The sequence below is a fragment of the Rhipicephalus microplus genome, chromosome 4, assembly GCF_043290135.1.
Source record: "Rhipicephalus microplus isolate Deutch F79 chromosome 4, USDA_Rmic, whole genome shotgun sequence".
NCBI lineage: Eukaryota > Metazoa > Arthropoda > Arachnida > Ixodida > Ixodidae > Rhipicephalus > Rhipicephalus microplus.
This window is the reverse complement of record NC_134703.1, coordinates 122,452,590-122,468,755: the sequence shown is the minus strand read 5'-3', so window position 1 is coordinate 122,468,755 and position 16,166 is coordinate 122,452,590. Positions and strand designations below refer to the sequence as shown.

The 16,166-nt window shown below is 44.6% G+C and overlaps 1 protein-coding gene across 1 annotated transcript in view; it reads right to left on the bottom strand.

The window, feature by feature from the left end:
* The window catches only part of LOC119172851 (cell adhesion molecule Dscam1-like), a 284,967-nt gene that overhangs the window by 41,013 nt on the left and 227,788 nt on the right, over positions 1-16,166 (bottom strand). Inside the window, exon 21 of the mRNA XM_075893168.1 lies at positions 13,999-14,196. Coding sequence (XP_075749283.1) covers positions 13,999-14,196 — 198 coding nt within the window. The remainder of the gene's footprint in view (positions 1-13,998; positions 14,197-16,166) is intronic.

Below are 16,166 nucleotides of genomic sequence, written 5' to 3'. Positions count from 1 at the left end.
TGATTTTCATTTTAGTTTCATTTAAGTATCCTGCCACCCGGTTCTTGGCCCATCCCCCTCTGTGGGTGAGCGCCATCCATAAGAGGTCATCAACATCATTATCATCAGTTGGGCTTGAACACGGTTCCACTATGTGCCAGCCAAATATTTTGCCACGGAATTACGCCGGTGCTAGTAACTTGCTGTCAAACTTGCCTTAGGCAGGCATGACCTAGTACTAATGCCACATTGGGGCTCGAACTTGAGTCCACTGGGTGCGAGCCCAGTATTCTACCACTGAGCTACACCGGTGCTCGTGACATGAATTCAAACTTGCCTTAGCCAGGCTTGATGTCGGGTAAGCAATCACGTTAATACCACTTATAACGTGTTTTACTACAGCGAAAGACCAACCAGTCGTCGCACAGTGCGATTAGCATAACAAGTGGGCCGTCCATTGCTCCAACCCGTTACAAAATTTTGTTCTTGTTTCCCTAATAAGTGTGGCACATACCCACTTAGATAATTCCTCATTGTCGTCAGCCACTGCATGGACAATTGGCGCAAAATTCCTTGCGAGTGATTAGCGGATACCAGGCTTCTCAGAAGAATGACGAAAAATAGCATAGCGAATGCCGGCCTACTACCTAGAAGTTTATTATTAATGTCCTGGTGGGTACCAAACAACTGTGTTTGCAGTATTTGCCCAATGAGTGTTTTGAAAAAGCTCTGAAAGACCACTCTTCTAGCTTTCGCTGTGACTGTGCTGCGCATACCGCGCAGGCCAGGCGTTTTTTGACGTTTTCAGTGGTTTGGTTGTTCTAGCTTACTGCGTTGTACGTGCGATACTCAAGTCTAACAGCCTAAAGCCGAACTTAATTCTTTTGTAGCCTCACGCCTTATGTTCCGACTAGATCGGAGCACGCGTACAGGTGCCCCAAAAGGTGAAACGGAGCACGCGCGCTGCGTCAGCATGGGGCGATAGTCCCTGGATGATGTTTGTGAAGTACCATCGTTCTTTTAACCGGGTCACCATGCTCCGCAACCACCTCTCCCGCCTCCTCAACTGTCATTCTAGAAAGGTTACAAAAATCGCGCGCGTTATAAGCGTGACATGGCATTCTGATAGGAAAGTGGCGCGAGCCGAGTTGTAGTGTCGGCGCATGCCCGGTGGCTGTGTGGGAGAGGATATAGATAAGGTTCGGACACTCGGGAAAGGAGGGTCAGACACTTTGGAGACGATATGGAAGAGAGTGTCGCTACATCTCAATATTAAAGGACTCTAGAGAAACTGCATGCTAGCGCGCTCTATCAGAAGGTGTGCGAAGGGTACACAGTAAAAATTTTCACACCCAAAAGGGTGTAAATGAGCTTGTCCCGTGGACGACACCCTAAGGGTGTTAATTCAGCAACTTCCAAAAAGGGTGCTTTTTATGCACCCTTAGAATAGGGGGTACATGTAAAAAACTGTAGGGTGTTACAAAAACACCCTTAAGGAAGGGTGCCTTCGATGTCCATCACTTTTTTAGCACCCTCTGAGGAGGTTGCGAGAAGGGTGCACAAGGGTGTTGAGTGCCCATGGCAGGGGTGCCAGTATTCTTTTAGACTGCACTAATAGATATCAGCATGCACTGATTACACACTACTTGAAGAAAGTGGTCCTGATTATCAATGGTGCGCCACCTGTCGAGCTCCATTCGTTGCGTCTGGGCAAAAATATAAACGCGTACTATCGTGTATGAACTTGTGCTGTATCTATATATACTTCACAGTATATGCATAATGCGCGTTACAGAAAATGAAGCCTTGCTGCCCTTGCATATTGCGTTTATTTAATAGGCAAATAAAACATAAGCTTTTCTTCTGCCACACAACTTTTTCCCCAGATATACGTTCACGTATGCGTACACTACACATGCAACACCTCAAATGTTTATTATATTTATTCAGTTTCACTTCATTGACAATTCTTTGCACCATACAATTACACTGGTTTCAGTTTAGTATACTGCTTCAAGTACACATAGTCTACAAATGAAATATACGCTAATATATCCCTATAATTCTTTCAAGTATCTACAATCCCAGTGGTTTCCAGTTTAATACTCCTTCATGTACACAATCGGTTAATAGGAATGAAATATAGGCAAATATATACTTATGATTCTTTCAAATATATACAATCACCATGATTTCACCATATACGCCTTCATGTACACAATCGTTCCCAAGAAGTGATGCACACAAATATATATATGAATAGTGTTTTCAAATGTATACAATTACAGTGGATTAAGCTTTGTATTCCTGGATGTATAACAATTCGTTGTGAGAAATGATGTACATGCAGACATATACGGGTTTTCGCACATATAACTTTAGCGAATACTTAAGAAACCAATACAATGACCAGAAACACAATAAGCTAAAAACGAACACAAAACTGAGTCAAAACACACAAAAAACAAAAGAGGTAATGCGTAATTATGGCTAATGACACAGCTGGGTCACTTTATGCCAAATGTCCCAGCCATTTTGGCAACCATCTCAAACGTATTCGAAAAACTCGTGCTGCATTGAAAATAGTGAACTTCTGGAATATTTAGGAGAGGAAAAATATTTGGTCACGTGGCTGCCCTCCGAACTTCCCGGAATGCCGTCTAGGTGTTGTATGTGAAAAATTTTATTTTAAAAGCACCGCTCCTTCTTTCCATACGAAACTCGGTCTACGTGCTACGTAATAAGAGCTGGTTCATCGTGGTTGTGTGCTAGTCACAGCGCGACAACTTTAGGAAGAGACAGAAAAGACAGGAAAGAGCACCGACTGTCAACTGAATTTAATGAATGTGCTACGAGCGCTTTTATACGGAGTACAAGAACCGTGTTCATGCGCGACGACACGTGTGAGCACTACAAAATAATCTTAACTGTGAAAAGAATACTCCCTCTCGGAAAGGATAAGTGAACGTGTAGTGATGCACTGATCATTGGTTTACCTGATAAAAAAATTGCCCGCAGCTTCCCTCGGGGGAACACTGAGGAGGATACGGAGCATATAATTGGTTAACGGGGTGTTAAAGTGCGACTTACTTGGGTCGATGGCTAAATTGGTTAACGTGGTTGTGAAATGGGGTGTTAAACTGCGACTTACTTGGATCGCTGGCTAAATTGGTTAACGTGGTTGTAGGAGGGGTGTTAAATGAGTGAACACGTACGACACGTATCCCGTTTTCGAAAGTCCGGGTCCTCTTGTCGACGCTTACGTTTCAAAGCGGCCGAATCCGGTGCTGCTGCTCGACGCTGACGTCTCTCAGCGGCTTCACGTTCTCAGAGTTGAGCATCTTCCGCTCGACGCCGACGTTTACGTTCGGCGTCGCGAGCTCTTCTCCGCGCTGCTTTGTCTTCGGTCGACGACTTCGTTGCGGTTCCGCCAACACTTTGGCCGGCGCTGGTCGAAGGGACGTCGATCATTGCGACCTCGGACGTCGACGCGCCGTACACACCAACCGACGAGCGGCAACTGAGCGAGCGAGCACCGACCTTGAGTATATATACAGCGCGACGGCGCATGCACTGTCAGCTGTTGAATGTTCGAGAAGGGAGAGAAGCGCAACGGCGCATGCGCGCGCGTCAGCTGCCGATGTTCTCGAAGCGCGACGGCGCATGCGCGCGCGTCAGCTGCCGATGTTCTCGAAGCGTGACGGCGCATGCGCGCTACATTATACAGCTAGCGAATGTTCGTGAAGAGCAGAAGCGCACGCGGTGTGTAGAGGAGGAAGGGTGCACAGATGGTGGAGGAGTGAAGCGCGCGCGGTGTGTAGAGGAGGAAGGGATGCACGGATGGTGGAAGAAGGAGGAGGAAGCTCGCGGACGGCGCCGCACTACAAGCCTCGAGTATTAGATGCTCCGCATCTAAAAATACTTCTACAAACGTCAAATTGGCAATAAGTAAACCTATTCTCGTGACGAATGGGGCAAGATTGACTATTCCTGTTGCTGTTTAGTACACACACTTTTGAAAGCTTGCAAGGGGTGGAAAACAACACGCTAATATCATATCTGCTGGCTATTTTTTAAATTATGAGACACATGATGCGGTATAACATGCAAAGGTTTCGGTCATTGTTTTTTGTTGGTCCTGTCATCTTTAACTTCACTTTCTGCAGGAGGGTTTTGCAAACGGGTGTGATGATTCTGTTGGGATACCCAGCATCTTTTAGTCTTTTAATCTGGTTTTTAAACCTGACCTCACCCTTGTGCTAACATGACTTCTGAAGGGTGGCCTGAGTACATGTGGTATCAATTCCTCTTTATACTAATTTTGAATGCCCACTATGAAAAGGCAGAACATTCTTAGCACTCCTGGGCTGATAGCACCAGCCAATACCCCCAACAGCATCATCACACTTGTTTGCGAAACCCTCCTGCAGAAAGTAAAGTTAAAAGAAACAGGACCAAAAGAAAAAGAGAATGACCAATCACCTTTGCATGTCACACGGTACTACGTACATAAGGTGTCTCACACTTTTAGGAAAAGAGCCAGCAGATATGACATTGTTGTTTTCCACCCCTTGCAAGCTTTCAAAAGTGCATGTACTTACAGCAACAGGAATAGTCAATCTTGCACCATTCGTCACTAGAATAGGTTTACTGAATGCCAATCTAATGTGTATAAGATGCCGCTAACATGTGGAAAAGCAAACATAGGACAAACTGGGCAATGCTTCAATGATCAAGCAAGACAGCATGCTTTAAATGTTAAGAAGGGCTATAGTAGTCTCATGGCCGGACACCGTAAAGAATGTAAGTGTAGTCCTAGGTTTCATAAAACACAGTTTTTGAAAAAAAAAGCAAGCAGAAAAATGAGAGATTTTAAAACTCTTTATCAGGAAGGCCAAAGATCAACGCATCAGTACACCTTGACTTATCTTTTCCGAAAAAGAGTATTCTTTTCTCGGTCAAATTATTTTGTCATGGTGACACATGTGTTGTTGCAGATGAGCCCTGGTCTTGAGCTCAGTATAAAAACGCTCGTAGCACCTTCAATAAAATTCAGTTGACAGCGCTCTTTCCTGTCGTTTTTGTGATAAGATTTTTATTACAGAAAAAATTTCATTTTCTTACAATTTAGGTATAATGATGAGTTTTCATTGTATCACAACATGGAGCAAATTGCATCTCAATACGGACAAAATTCACAATTTTGTGAAATTCGTGACATTTTCTCGTATATTTCAGCAGCTTGAGAGGTCTAAAGATACTTTTTCCTCAAAATATACCTTCTGTGAAGTAAGTATTCACTGCTCAGATATTCATACAAAGTGCAATATTGCAATAAAAAATGCAAACATAACACATTTTGGCTTTATTCTTGGAAGCGAGTGTGGCAAAAAAATTGCACTATTATTATTGAGCTTCAAATACCTTACAGAATCACATTTACTAAACAGGTAGACCGAATTTGCTTCAGAAAAAATAAGCGGTAGTTCTAAAACGAAATTTTCCACAAACAGCACACAGACGGCATTATGCCAGGAAGTTATAAGCCAGCCACATGAACAAAACTTTTTTTCTCGCTGAAATATTCTAGCAGTTCACTGTTTTCAACGCAGTAAGTCAGCACTTTTTTTTTTCAAATACAATTCAGATGGTCGCCAAAGTGGCTGGGACGTTTGGCATGGAATGGTCCAGCTATATTTAAGCAAAATAACTTATACAAATAACAATGTTTGTTCATCTACCATGACCACACCAGAAAAAGTTGTTCGGGCATTGTGACACTAAAATTTTCAGCGTCGTACTGCCTGAACAACTTCTTTGATAAACTCCAAACTCACGCCGAGAAAAAGCCGCTCAATCACGGTGGATGTTAAAGGCCTTGCGGCCGTAGACAATGTTGAGAATAAAAAAAATCAACTCATCAGTGCTGTCACTCCTTCTTCGCCATTACTGACACGGAAGATTTTTTGGTTATCCATGTGGAGGTTCAGGAAGTAGGCTTGCTCTAGGCTGGGGCCGGGGGGTAGACTACGCAGGACGTCAGCGGCACTCTCTCATCCTGTAATAAGAGCAAATATGACTTCTCATAAAAGGATGTTCGTGCTGCTCAGGCAGCACCATATATAAAGAATGTGTAGTGTGTATCCTTCGAAATGGCATGTAATTGACATTACACTGAACTCGAAGCATACAACCCATACATTCCAATAATTTCGTATGATAAAGATAAGAGTTTTCCAGCATACAGCAAATTCCCGAAATGAGGTGAAGTGTAAGACTACAGCTCAAAAATGGCACTTACGAAAGCCTGAACTCACCTAAGAATCGAATTCCTTCTAGGGTAGTGAGCCAGTGTGAAAAACAATTCCTAAAGTACAACGTTCAGAACATGTAACATCATTCAGAATGCACAAGAAACTTACCTCTTCATGTACAAACACTGAAGACATCTCTGCTTTCTCTTTTACATGAGAACAAATGATCTTGGCGTCGCACTAGCGAAGAGATCTGCAAAAAAAAGTAAAAGATTTACTGACTTTAATCACGCCTCTAACAATCTGAGGATTGTCACAAGTCACCAATCAGTGCAATTCTGACTGCCTCTATAAGGGCATCAAAAATGAACAATTTTCTCGTTCTTTCTACTCTCACAAGACGCTCCGTCAATGGAATCTAATCCAAATTTGACGCTGTGCTTCCTATTTGCCTGCTTTCTAGACGTAGGGCTGCGAACATGTGTTTTGTGCACCTAATCTAGCACAGAAATTCGTCATTTATAATTCAATCATCTTAATTCATTGTAGTTTGATAAAAGATGTGATAGCTCGGCCAGTTTTTAAAGAGTTGCGGGCCTGCAATAGGCACTGCCTTGCACGTATGAAAGTACTTCTTTTAAAAAAAAATTCAAAGCTTGCTTTCAGAAAAAGCGTCTGGCATATTTCGACAACCAAGCCCATCCTCTGATGGCAATCAGGGGCACGCTATTAGCGATTATTGACTACGGGATTTACAAACGTAACCCGTGCCTAAATACTCAGTTAAACACAATCACGCAAGTAAGAGCGCTCGAACGACACCAACGCGCGTGGGCGCCGACTACGTTGCAGCAGCCATGGCTTATGCTAGAGCTACCGCACATAGCTCCAACAGTCACGTATACTCTCTTGATTCTGTTATAACGCCGAACATTATCGCAGATGAAAGCGAAGCACGAAAACAGCAAACAGAAACGAGGGAAAACAACGCACGGCGATGGCCACAACAACGCGCCTTAGGAAGTCTGCTAGATCTTTCCCTGTTGCTGGTGGCACTTGTCCTAAATAGCTTAAAAGACCGAGGCGCACGTGCTGGGAGCATCGCGGCATATCAGCACCTCCAACTATACCGTCTTTAAGCAAAAAAAAAAAAGCCATTTCGTACAGTGCGCTTCTGTACATAATTTTTGCTTTTTCTTTCTTTTTTTACGCTTACACCTACAGAAACACGTTGCACATTTGAGTATTAATAGAAATGTTATTACGATGTAGCCCAAAGCACATCTTAAAACAATATCAATCACTTTGTGCAGTGTAGAGACAATGTGCGATCAGCAACTAATCCCGCCCTTGTTAAGTGATCACATCACTCACTGTATGATTGATGCAGGCCCTTACACAACATCGCGCATAGCAGTGTGAACTCGTTAAGTCACACGTTTAATCGGGCATCTGCAACAGGCCCGCGAACGCATGCTGTTGTAAATGGCTGGCAGCTTACTTCGGCAGAGCTGCTGCAGGCGCCCAGCTAGCGCTGTATGATTACTACCTACGAAAACAGTACACTCACCGTTAAAAGGCCCACGTTGTCCGTGTCCGCCACTCCATGAATATTCCTTAATCCGAGCGTCACTTCGAACACGGTGTCATGCGTGACCACCATTGAATATGCGCCTGTTCGCTAGAACACACACAGCGACCAAGACCCCAGACCAACGCAACGCATTTGAAAGACGATGAGACAGAGAGAGCGACGTTGAGAGAGAGAAGGAGGAGGCACTGGCGTGGCGCCGCAGCTGTCGACGCAGGTGTTCGGTGACGCAACTATTCGCTTATCTACGCCGCCGTTGTGGGAGCAACGCTGGCCGGGGTGAGCGGGGGGGGAGGAGCGGGAAACCCGCCAGGACGGCGCCGAAAGGCAAACGCTACGGCGCATACGGCGGACGGCCGTTCGTCGCGGAATGACTCCTTGTAGATGGCAACTCTCCTTCCAGCCAGTCGCACAGCGACGCAGGTTATTTACCAGCCTCGGGTTCTTTGAGTATTTTGACGGAATGCGATTGCAGTGGGCGAAAAATAGTGAAGCAAAACTTGCGGAAAACAAAGTGCACCATGGAATGGCCAGAAACAATAATTATTTCATCCTCGGTGGCATTAGCGGGAGAGCATCGCTACACCTTTTTCCAGAGGAATTTCTTTTTGCATTGTCTGTGTCTGGCACTTCCGCGTATAGTGCCGCAAACACTGAATGCGTAGTCGAAGCTGGAACAAATTAATCCACAGTCGCGGATGTTTAGAAGGCTTGTCACGCACCACGAAACGTGCCGAGGTTGTTATAACAAACTTTTTGCTGACCACATGATCAGCACATAATTCCATATGGTTACCCAATGAGCTAGCTAAGCACCTGTAGCATAGGCAGGGCACGTTCTTGTTAAACGTTGTTAATATAAACGATGGTTGTGGATAAGTGCAGTGACAGCTTTCCGTGGGAATTGGTCATAATCCACGTTTTCGAGCGTAGAAGCACCTCAGCGGACCTAATCAGCTACCACAGCAAGTTCGTAAGCAACGATCAGGTACGAAAATGTGCAGCTGTTTTCCATGTACTGAATAGTCCGTGTACAGTGCGTTGACCACCGCCATTCCTTAAGCCACCTCCCATATAGACTCTCAGTCTGAACAGGTGTGGGGCCTTAAACAATAAGAAGCAGTGCCTCCCCCCCCCGCACACACACACACGCGAAATTCGAGGGCGCACGGGCTGATACACACGCATACGTATTCACAGGCGCACACACATACACGTATACACACATACGGCCACACACACACGCGACCGTAAACGCACGCATGCATGGGCATACACATGTGCACAGGCACGCTTAACACAAGCACGGACTCGCACATACACGCGCACGCACACATGCATGGGTGTACACACAATCGCGCTAACACGCACACACGCCCATACTCGGGCGAACATTATTTGTGTGTATATAATCCATAGCAAACATGCAGCTTATAACCAACGCTAAGGAAAGCTTTTGTAACATGTATTGCAGTTAATTGCCATTATAGATGACACGCGATTTGCTTCTGCTGACATTCTGCTGTATTTGGAGAGCACCTTCACACATTCTAAGTCAATTAGGCCGTCATTTAACGCAAGGTACACATATTCGTGCAGTAGCTGCGCTGCTCGGCCACCAATCCGAAGGTCGCGGGTTCGATGCCGGCCGTGGCAGTCGAATTAAGACGGAGGCGAAAAGGTAGAAGCCTTTGCACTGTGCGATATGAGCGCTCATTAAAGAACACCAAATGGTGAAAATCTCTGCAGCTTTCCACTACGACGACCCTCATAATCATATTGAGGTTTTTGAGACGTAAAATTCCAAATATTATAATTATGTGTTCTTCTTATGCTGCATATTCCACCTGATGAATCGGCACCTACACCCTTCTCAGGCACAAAAGCACGTTAGAGCTTATTTTAGGGTGCTATTAAGGCAAGCACCCAAACAAAGGGGTGCTTTTTTTTAATCGACCATTTATGGGTGTTAAAGGGTGTTGCAAAGGGTGCTTTCTCGTAAAAGCACCCTTTTTACACCCTTTTGGGTGCAAAAATTTTTACTGTGTAGCGAGACGCTTGCAACGCTTCGTGCCTTTGTGTGCCCGCGTCGTGACAACGTGTTCCAGGGTACGCGCTTTCTGCACCCCCAAAAATGCCACCACTTTCGCCCCCACGTGAGCCGTGATAATGAAAATTGGTAGATCCCACGTACAGTGAAAATCGGTGATATGCGAAGCACCAATAAGGAAGGTTGAATTGTCGCATTAAAATTAGCACAACGTTACGAGGCAGACGTAAATTACGCCGTACATGGCTTCCACTTCATGATTATTATATTTGCGCCTGGAATTTGTGCTCAGTCGTCAATTGCCGTCACGTAATACCAATTGTTGTATATGTGAAGCTAGCGAAACGGCCACGAGCGCGCTATGAGCGTAGCATGTAGTCATAATTTACGTGACACGCATGTCATGATTATCATGTTTCGACGTGTCATTTTGTTGCCCATTTGCGTTATTTATTTATTTACTTTTTATTTATTAGCAATATCCTCACGGCCAATGGCATTATAGAGGGGAGTGGGTACATTCATACGAATAACAAAAAGAAACGCAGCAAGCAAGCATAACTGTACACAACAAGCAAGAATTACAAAATGTTGACTATGACATTTGTGAAAAGCGTGTGATTTACAATGGTTGCTGTAGGAGAGGGAAGCCGATTCCATTCTAATGACGTACAGGGAATAAATGATTGAGAAAAAGCGGCCGTTCGTGTTGATGCAATACCGACTTTGTGAGCATGATCAAAGCGCGAAGAAACATACAATGGAGGCAAAATGAGTTCTTCACGCAGATGTTGGTAATAAAATATTTTGTGGAACAACGAAAGTCGGGAAATTTTGCGTCGAACTGCTAGGGATTGAAAGTTAAGGGTAGATTTCATTGTTGTTACGCTGGCTGTTCGGTTATAGTTAGACAGAATGAAACGGGCAGAATTTTTGTGTATCATTTCAAGTGAGTTTATGAGATTGTTACAATAAGGATCCCAAATACACGGGGTGTATTTTAATTTAGAACGAATAAGTATTTTGTAAAACAGTAGTTTAAGAGAAGATGGTGTCTTAGCAAAATTACACCTCAGGTAACCCAGCATGCGGTTTGCATTGTTAATAATATGTTCAAGGTGAACGTTCCAGGTGAGGTTGCTAGTAATGTTAACACCGAGATATTTATAGGAAGAAACAGAGTCTATGTTGATGCTCTCAAGGAAGTAAACATGTAATTGGTTATTTTTTTCTGGCTACACGCATAAATTTACACCTGCTAACATTGAGTTCCATGCGCCACTTTGAGCACCAAACCGTTATAGAATTCAGGTCAGTTTGGAGGGTGATAAGGTCACCGTCACAGATTATTTCTTGGAACACTACGTAATCGTCAGCAAATAAACTTACATTAGATGAAACGCACGACGTTAAATCAATAATATATATTAGGAAAAGCAGAGGGCCAAGAACAGAACCTTGTGGCACACCGGATTGAACGAATGTATCATTAGAATTTTGGTTGTTAATCGAAACGAACTGCGAGCGAGTAGTTAGAACAATCTCAGGCCATGCCAGAAGTTTCGGTTCAATATTGAGCTGGCGTAACTTGTGTAGTAGTAGTTAATGGCACGCCTTGTCAAATGCTTTTGAAAAGTCTAAATAAATGCAGTCAGCAGATGATGATCGATCAAGTATGGCATGAAGCTTATGTGTAAAAGATACTGTGTTTCACATGAGTAACTTTTGCGAAAACCATGCTGTGATCGCGTAAAGAATGAATTTGATTCTAAGAAGTTACCAAGGTGTGAAAAAAGAACATGTTCGAGGATTTTACAAGGAATCCTAGTAAGTGAAATGGGTCGGTAATTAAGCGGCGAGTTTTTGTTTCCTGATTTATGAATCGGAATCACCTTCCCCACCGTCCAGTAGGCAGGCAAACAACCGTCGTCAAGTGATTGCTGAAAATTTTTTGTTAAGATGATCGATGAATAGGAGCAAGTGCTCTGCAAGAATTTAGGGCTGATGTCGTCACAACCAGGAGCGGAAGAAACTTTGAGTGTTTTAATTATTATTTTAATTTAATACCAAATTCAGTAAATGTGAAGCTAGCAAAACGACCACGAGCGCGTCATGATCGAGGCATGTAGTCATTTTCTTACATGAGACGCATATCATGATTATCATGTTTTGCCCCAAAGTGGTGGCCTGTGGCTAAGGTACTCAGCTGCTGACCTACAGGTCGCGGAATCGAATCCCGGCTGCGGTGGTTGCATTTTCAATGGAGGCGAAAATGCTGTAGGCCCGTGTGCTCCAATTTGGGTGCGCGTTAAAGAACACCAGGTGGTCCAAATTTCCGGAACCCTCCAACATGGCGTCGCTCATAATCATATAGTGGTTTATCAGTGATGATTATCATGTTTCCACCAGTCATATCCTTTCACCATGCGCTCACGTCACGTAGAGACAAATTTGGCGTATGTGAAGCTAGCAAAACGACCGCGAGCGTATCATGAGCATGGCATGTAGGCATATTTTACATGACAGACATGCCATAATTATCATGTTTGGACGCGTTATATAGCCCCGCCGTGGTGGTCTAGTGGCTAAGGTACTCGGCTGCTGACCCGCAGGGCGCGGGTTCAAATCCCGGCTGCGGCGGCTGCATTTCCGATGGAGGCGGAAATGTTGTAGGCTCGTGTGCTCAGATTTGGGTGCACGTTAAAGAACCCCAGGTGGTCTAAATTTCCGGAGCCCTCCACTACGGCGTCTCTCATAATCATATAGTGGTTTTGGGACGTTAAACCCCACATATCAATCAATGGACGCGTTATATACTTTTGTCGTCCGTTCGCGTTATTTAATACCAAATTTGGTATATGTGAAGCTAGCGAAACGTCTGCGAGCGCCTCATGAATGGCATGCAGTCATGTTCTTACAAGACACGCATGCCATGATTATCATGTTTGCATCAGCCACATACCTTCGTCATCCATTGACGTCACGTAATACCGAGTTTGGCATATGTGAAGCTAACGAAACAGCCGCGAGCGCATCATCAGTGTGGCCTGTAGTCATGTTGTTACATGACACGCTTGTGGTGATTATCATGTTTGGATGTGTCATTTACCTATGTCGTCCGTGCGCGCCACGCAATACCCAATTTGTTGTATGTGAAGCCAGAAAAGCGACCGTATCATGAGCGTGGCATGCAGTCATGTTATTACATGACACGCATTTCAAGATTATCATGTTAGCACCAGTCATACACCTTCTTCATTCGTTCATGTCACGTAACACCAAATTTTGTGTATGTGAAGCTAGCAAAAGACTAAATTGTTAGAAGCCGTTGGCGAATCGTACTGGTATAGCGCGCGCTTTTTCAGGGGTGAAGCTCCTAAAGCCGCGGGTCTGTCCCTTCTAGCTCGTACGTGACCAACCATAGTTGAACGACTCATTCAGCAGGTGCGGGTGGACGGACGGATGGATGGATGGATGGACGACCACCGATAAAACTATCCGAAGCTTCGCCCCACTCATCCTCATTCTCTCCATGGATATGCTGGAATATATATATTTTTTTCGCCAGACTTCGTGCACTTTCAGGCAAACCCCACCACACCGAATTTTCGACTAAAAGGACAATGAAGGTGACGAGCTTATTGAAAAAAACTGCACACGTGTGGTGCAGGCCACTTCACTCGCTAAACGAATGGAGCTTTCCCTCTTGGGTTAACTCAGTAGTAAGCTCTGCAGCAGCTGGAAACAGACGACAGCAGCGACTGCACTGGCTATATAGCTGCTGCAGGGGTGCTAGCATAGCATAAAATATAAGGAACAAGGCATCACTGCGTGGTGCCTTATACCTTATGCTATGCTATTGTTATCGTCCAACACTCGCGGATACGTGATCACGTTGATAACGGGTAACGCGGACGGACCGTCATTCTAACCACTGACCAAGCGCGAAGAGCGTTGATATCGGAAAAGGCGTCGTTCCACGATTGCTCCCCCTGTACGAGCGGTTGAGAACATGCTTCCAAATTTGCGCGTGTTGCCGATGGACGCTTCTTCACGAGTTCCGTCTGCACGGAGCCTTACGAATGCTGCAGCAAGTCGTGTGGGGGGAGTGATTGCAATCTTACCATCCTCGGGTGTTGTGCAGTGGACTGGCTCGCTGAATGCTCCCGGGCCAGCACCAGTGCGAGCGGCTACGCGGACGCTGTAGTTGTGGAAGGGCTCCACGCCGTTGTCAAGCATGACCGAAGTGACGTCGGAAGACACGTCGTGCTCGGTCCATGCCGGCCCCGTCCGCGACGACGCCGTCTCGACTTCTTCTGGTCCTGGAACAGCGAACAAGGTGAGGATGCAATGAAGATGTGAGGGGTACGACCACTTGATATTCGAAGTATTTGTCATTTTTAATGCAAAGGGATAAAGAAGAGAATGGATAAGTGAAAAGCCGGGTGATTAACCGGGCTGCGATCGTTGTCAAACCTGAATATATCCATTGCCTGTCACTGGGCTGGAGGTTTTTGCATGCGCATGTGTTTACTTTTTCTTTTGATGTGCACTTGATTCGACGGGAATTTTCTAATATTTCTCCGCTATGGTGGCCCTCTATCTTCGGTTCTCTCGCAGACAGACTCTAACATTTTGTATAACAGGGAGAATCAAAAACTTCCGGCTGAGGCAAATGAAAAATTACCAACAATTACGATGCTGCGCAATTCGAATTCTTGGTGCCCACTTCGTGTTTGGACAATGCAATTGTAGCAATGTAACATTTTTTTTTACAGATTGCCACAGAAACTGTGTGTGCTGAAGTGCTTCGCAGTCCCTTCTGTGCGGTGCAGGTGTCGCGAGCAACGCGAAATGACGACAATTCTGTTGGGACAAGCAAATAGTGATGCAGGACTACCGCTAAATGGGCTATCAATAGCATCGATAGGTTTTTTGAAACTATTTGGAGTACTAGTATCTATAAACTGTTGACAGTCTAACCAAATGTTCAATGCATGGTACCCTGGGTAGCATTAGTACAGGTAATACTATTGATAATGCTGTGAAAAATTAGGCGCCCCTGAAGCTTCGCCTTTAGGAGTTGAACGCGATAGTCCCATCCTGTTCTTAGGTGGTATTTCAAACACTTAGTGCATAAAACCTTTCCGAATATGGTATGCACCCACTATACGTGGCCTTGAGGAAATAGGCGCAGTAGCATGTGTGCCTTTTGTAGTGAGGTACTCTCTTTCAACTACGGAGTCATTGCGATAATCACATATTCGGACGCCCGTTGGCAATGGACGCTTGTACTCGCGTTATTACTGCAATATTTCGTGTTGCATTGCAAAGCATTTATACAGGACGCGTGTGTTTGTGAATCGTGAAGGCTACTTTCACTGCATTTCTTAGCAGAGGAAGTTCTGTTCACTGTTTTCACAAGCAGGGGCGTGGCCGTGTGGTAGGAAATCCACTTGCCACGCAAACGACCCGGGTTTTATGCTCACTCGGACCCAAACAACCCTGGTTCGGTCCCGACTTTGCTCTTGGATATTTATCATTTATTTATATTATTTGCATTCTCAATTTCTCAGTCACGCACAAGATGATGATTTCTCGCTCACAACCGACGACGCCGACACCGGAATTTCTGCGAAACGAGCTGTTTAACGCTATTGCGTTATTAATTATGTCTTTGTTGGCCGGTGGTATTGCCAACGCCTTCACGTGATACCCTATTACTTATCAACAAACAAGAAATTTCTGTGTGAAAATTCCGAATTATATTCATATAAAAGTTCACATTCAAAAGAAATTACTTAGACCTTATAGTTAACAAAGCTAGCAGTAAGGTACATAAGTGGGTGAGCCGTAAACGATGCATGTTTCTAAAAAAAAACCGAGTGTGAATAAGACGGATCACAAGTAGAGCAGGACACAGTTTAGCACTCGTACTTCGTCTTTTTATTCTTCTGGTGTGTCTTGTTCACTCTGATTAAAGAAAAACACATAACAAACATACTTCTGGATTTTGTTTATCTTGGTATGTAAAATCCTAACACTCACTACTCAATAGTTTCATCTTTAAATCACAACATGTGATATACATTTGAAGCCACGAAGTTCGAACAAATGCAACGGCTTCCGTTCTGCTACAGTTGAATAGTTCTACTTGATTTATCATTTGTCAGCGAAGCATTCCAGTAAAAGGATTAGGACGCCCTGCCGTGGTGGTCTAGTGGATAAAGTACTCGGCTGCTGGCCCGCAGGTCGCGGGATCGAATCCCGGCTGCGGCAGCTGCATTTCCGA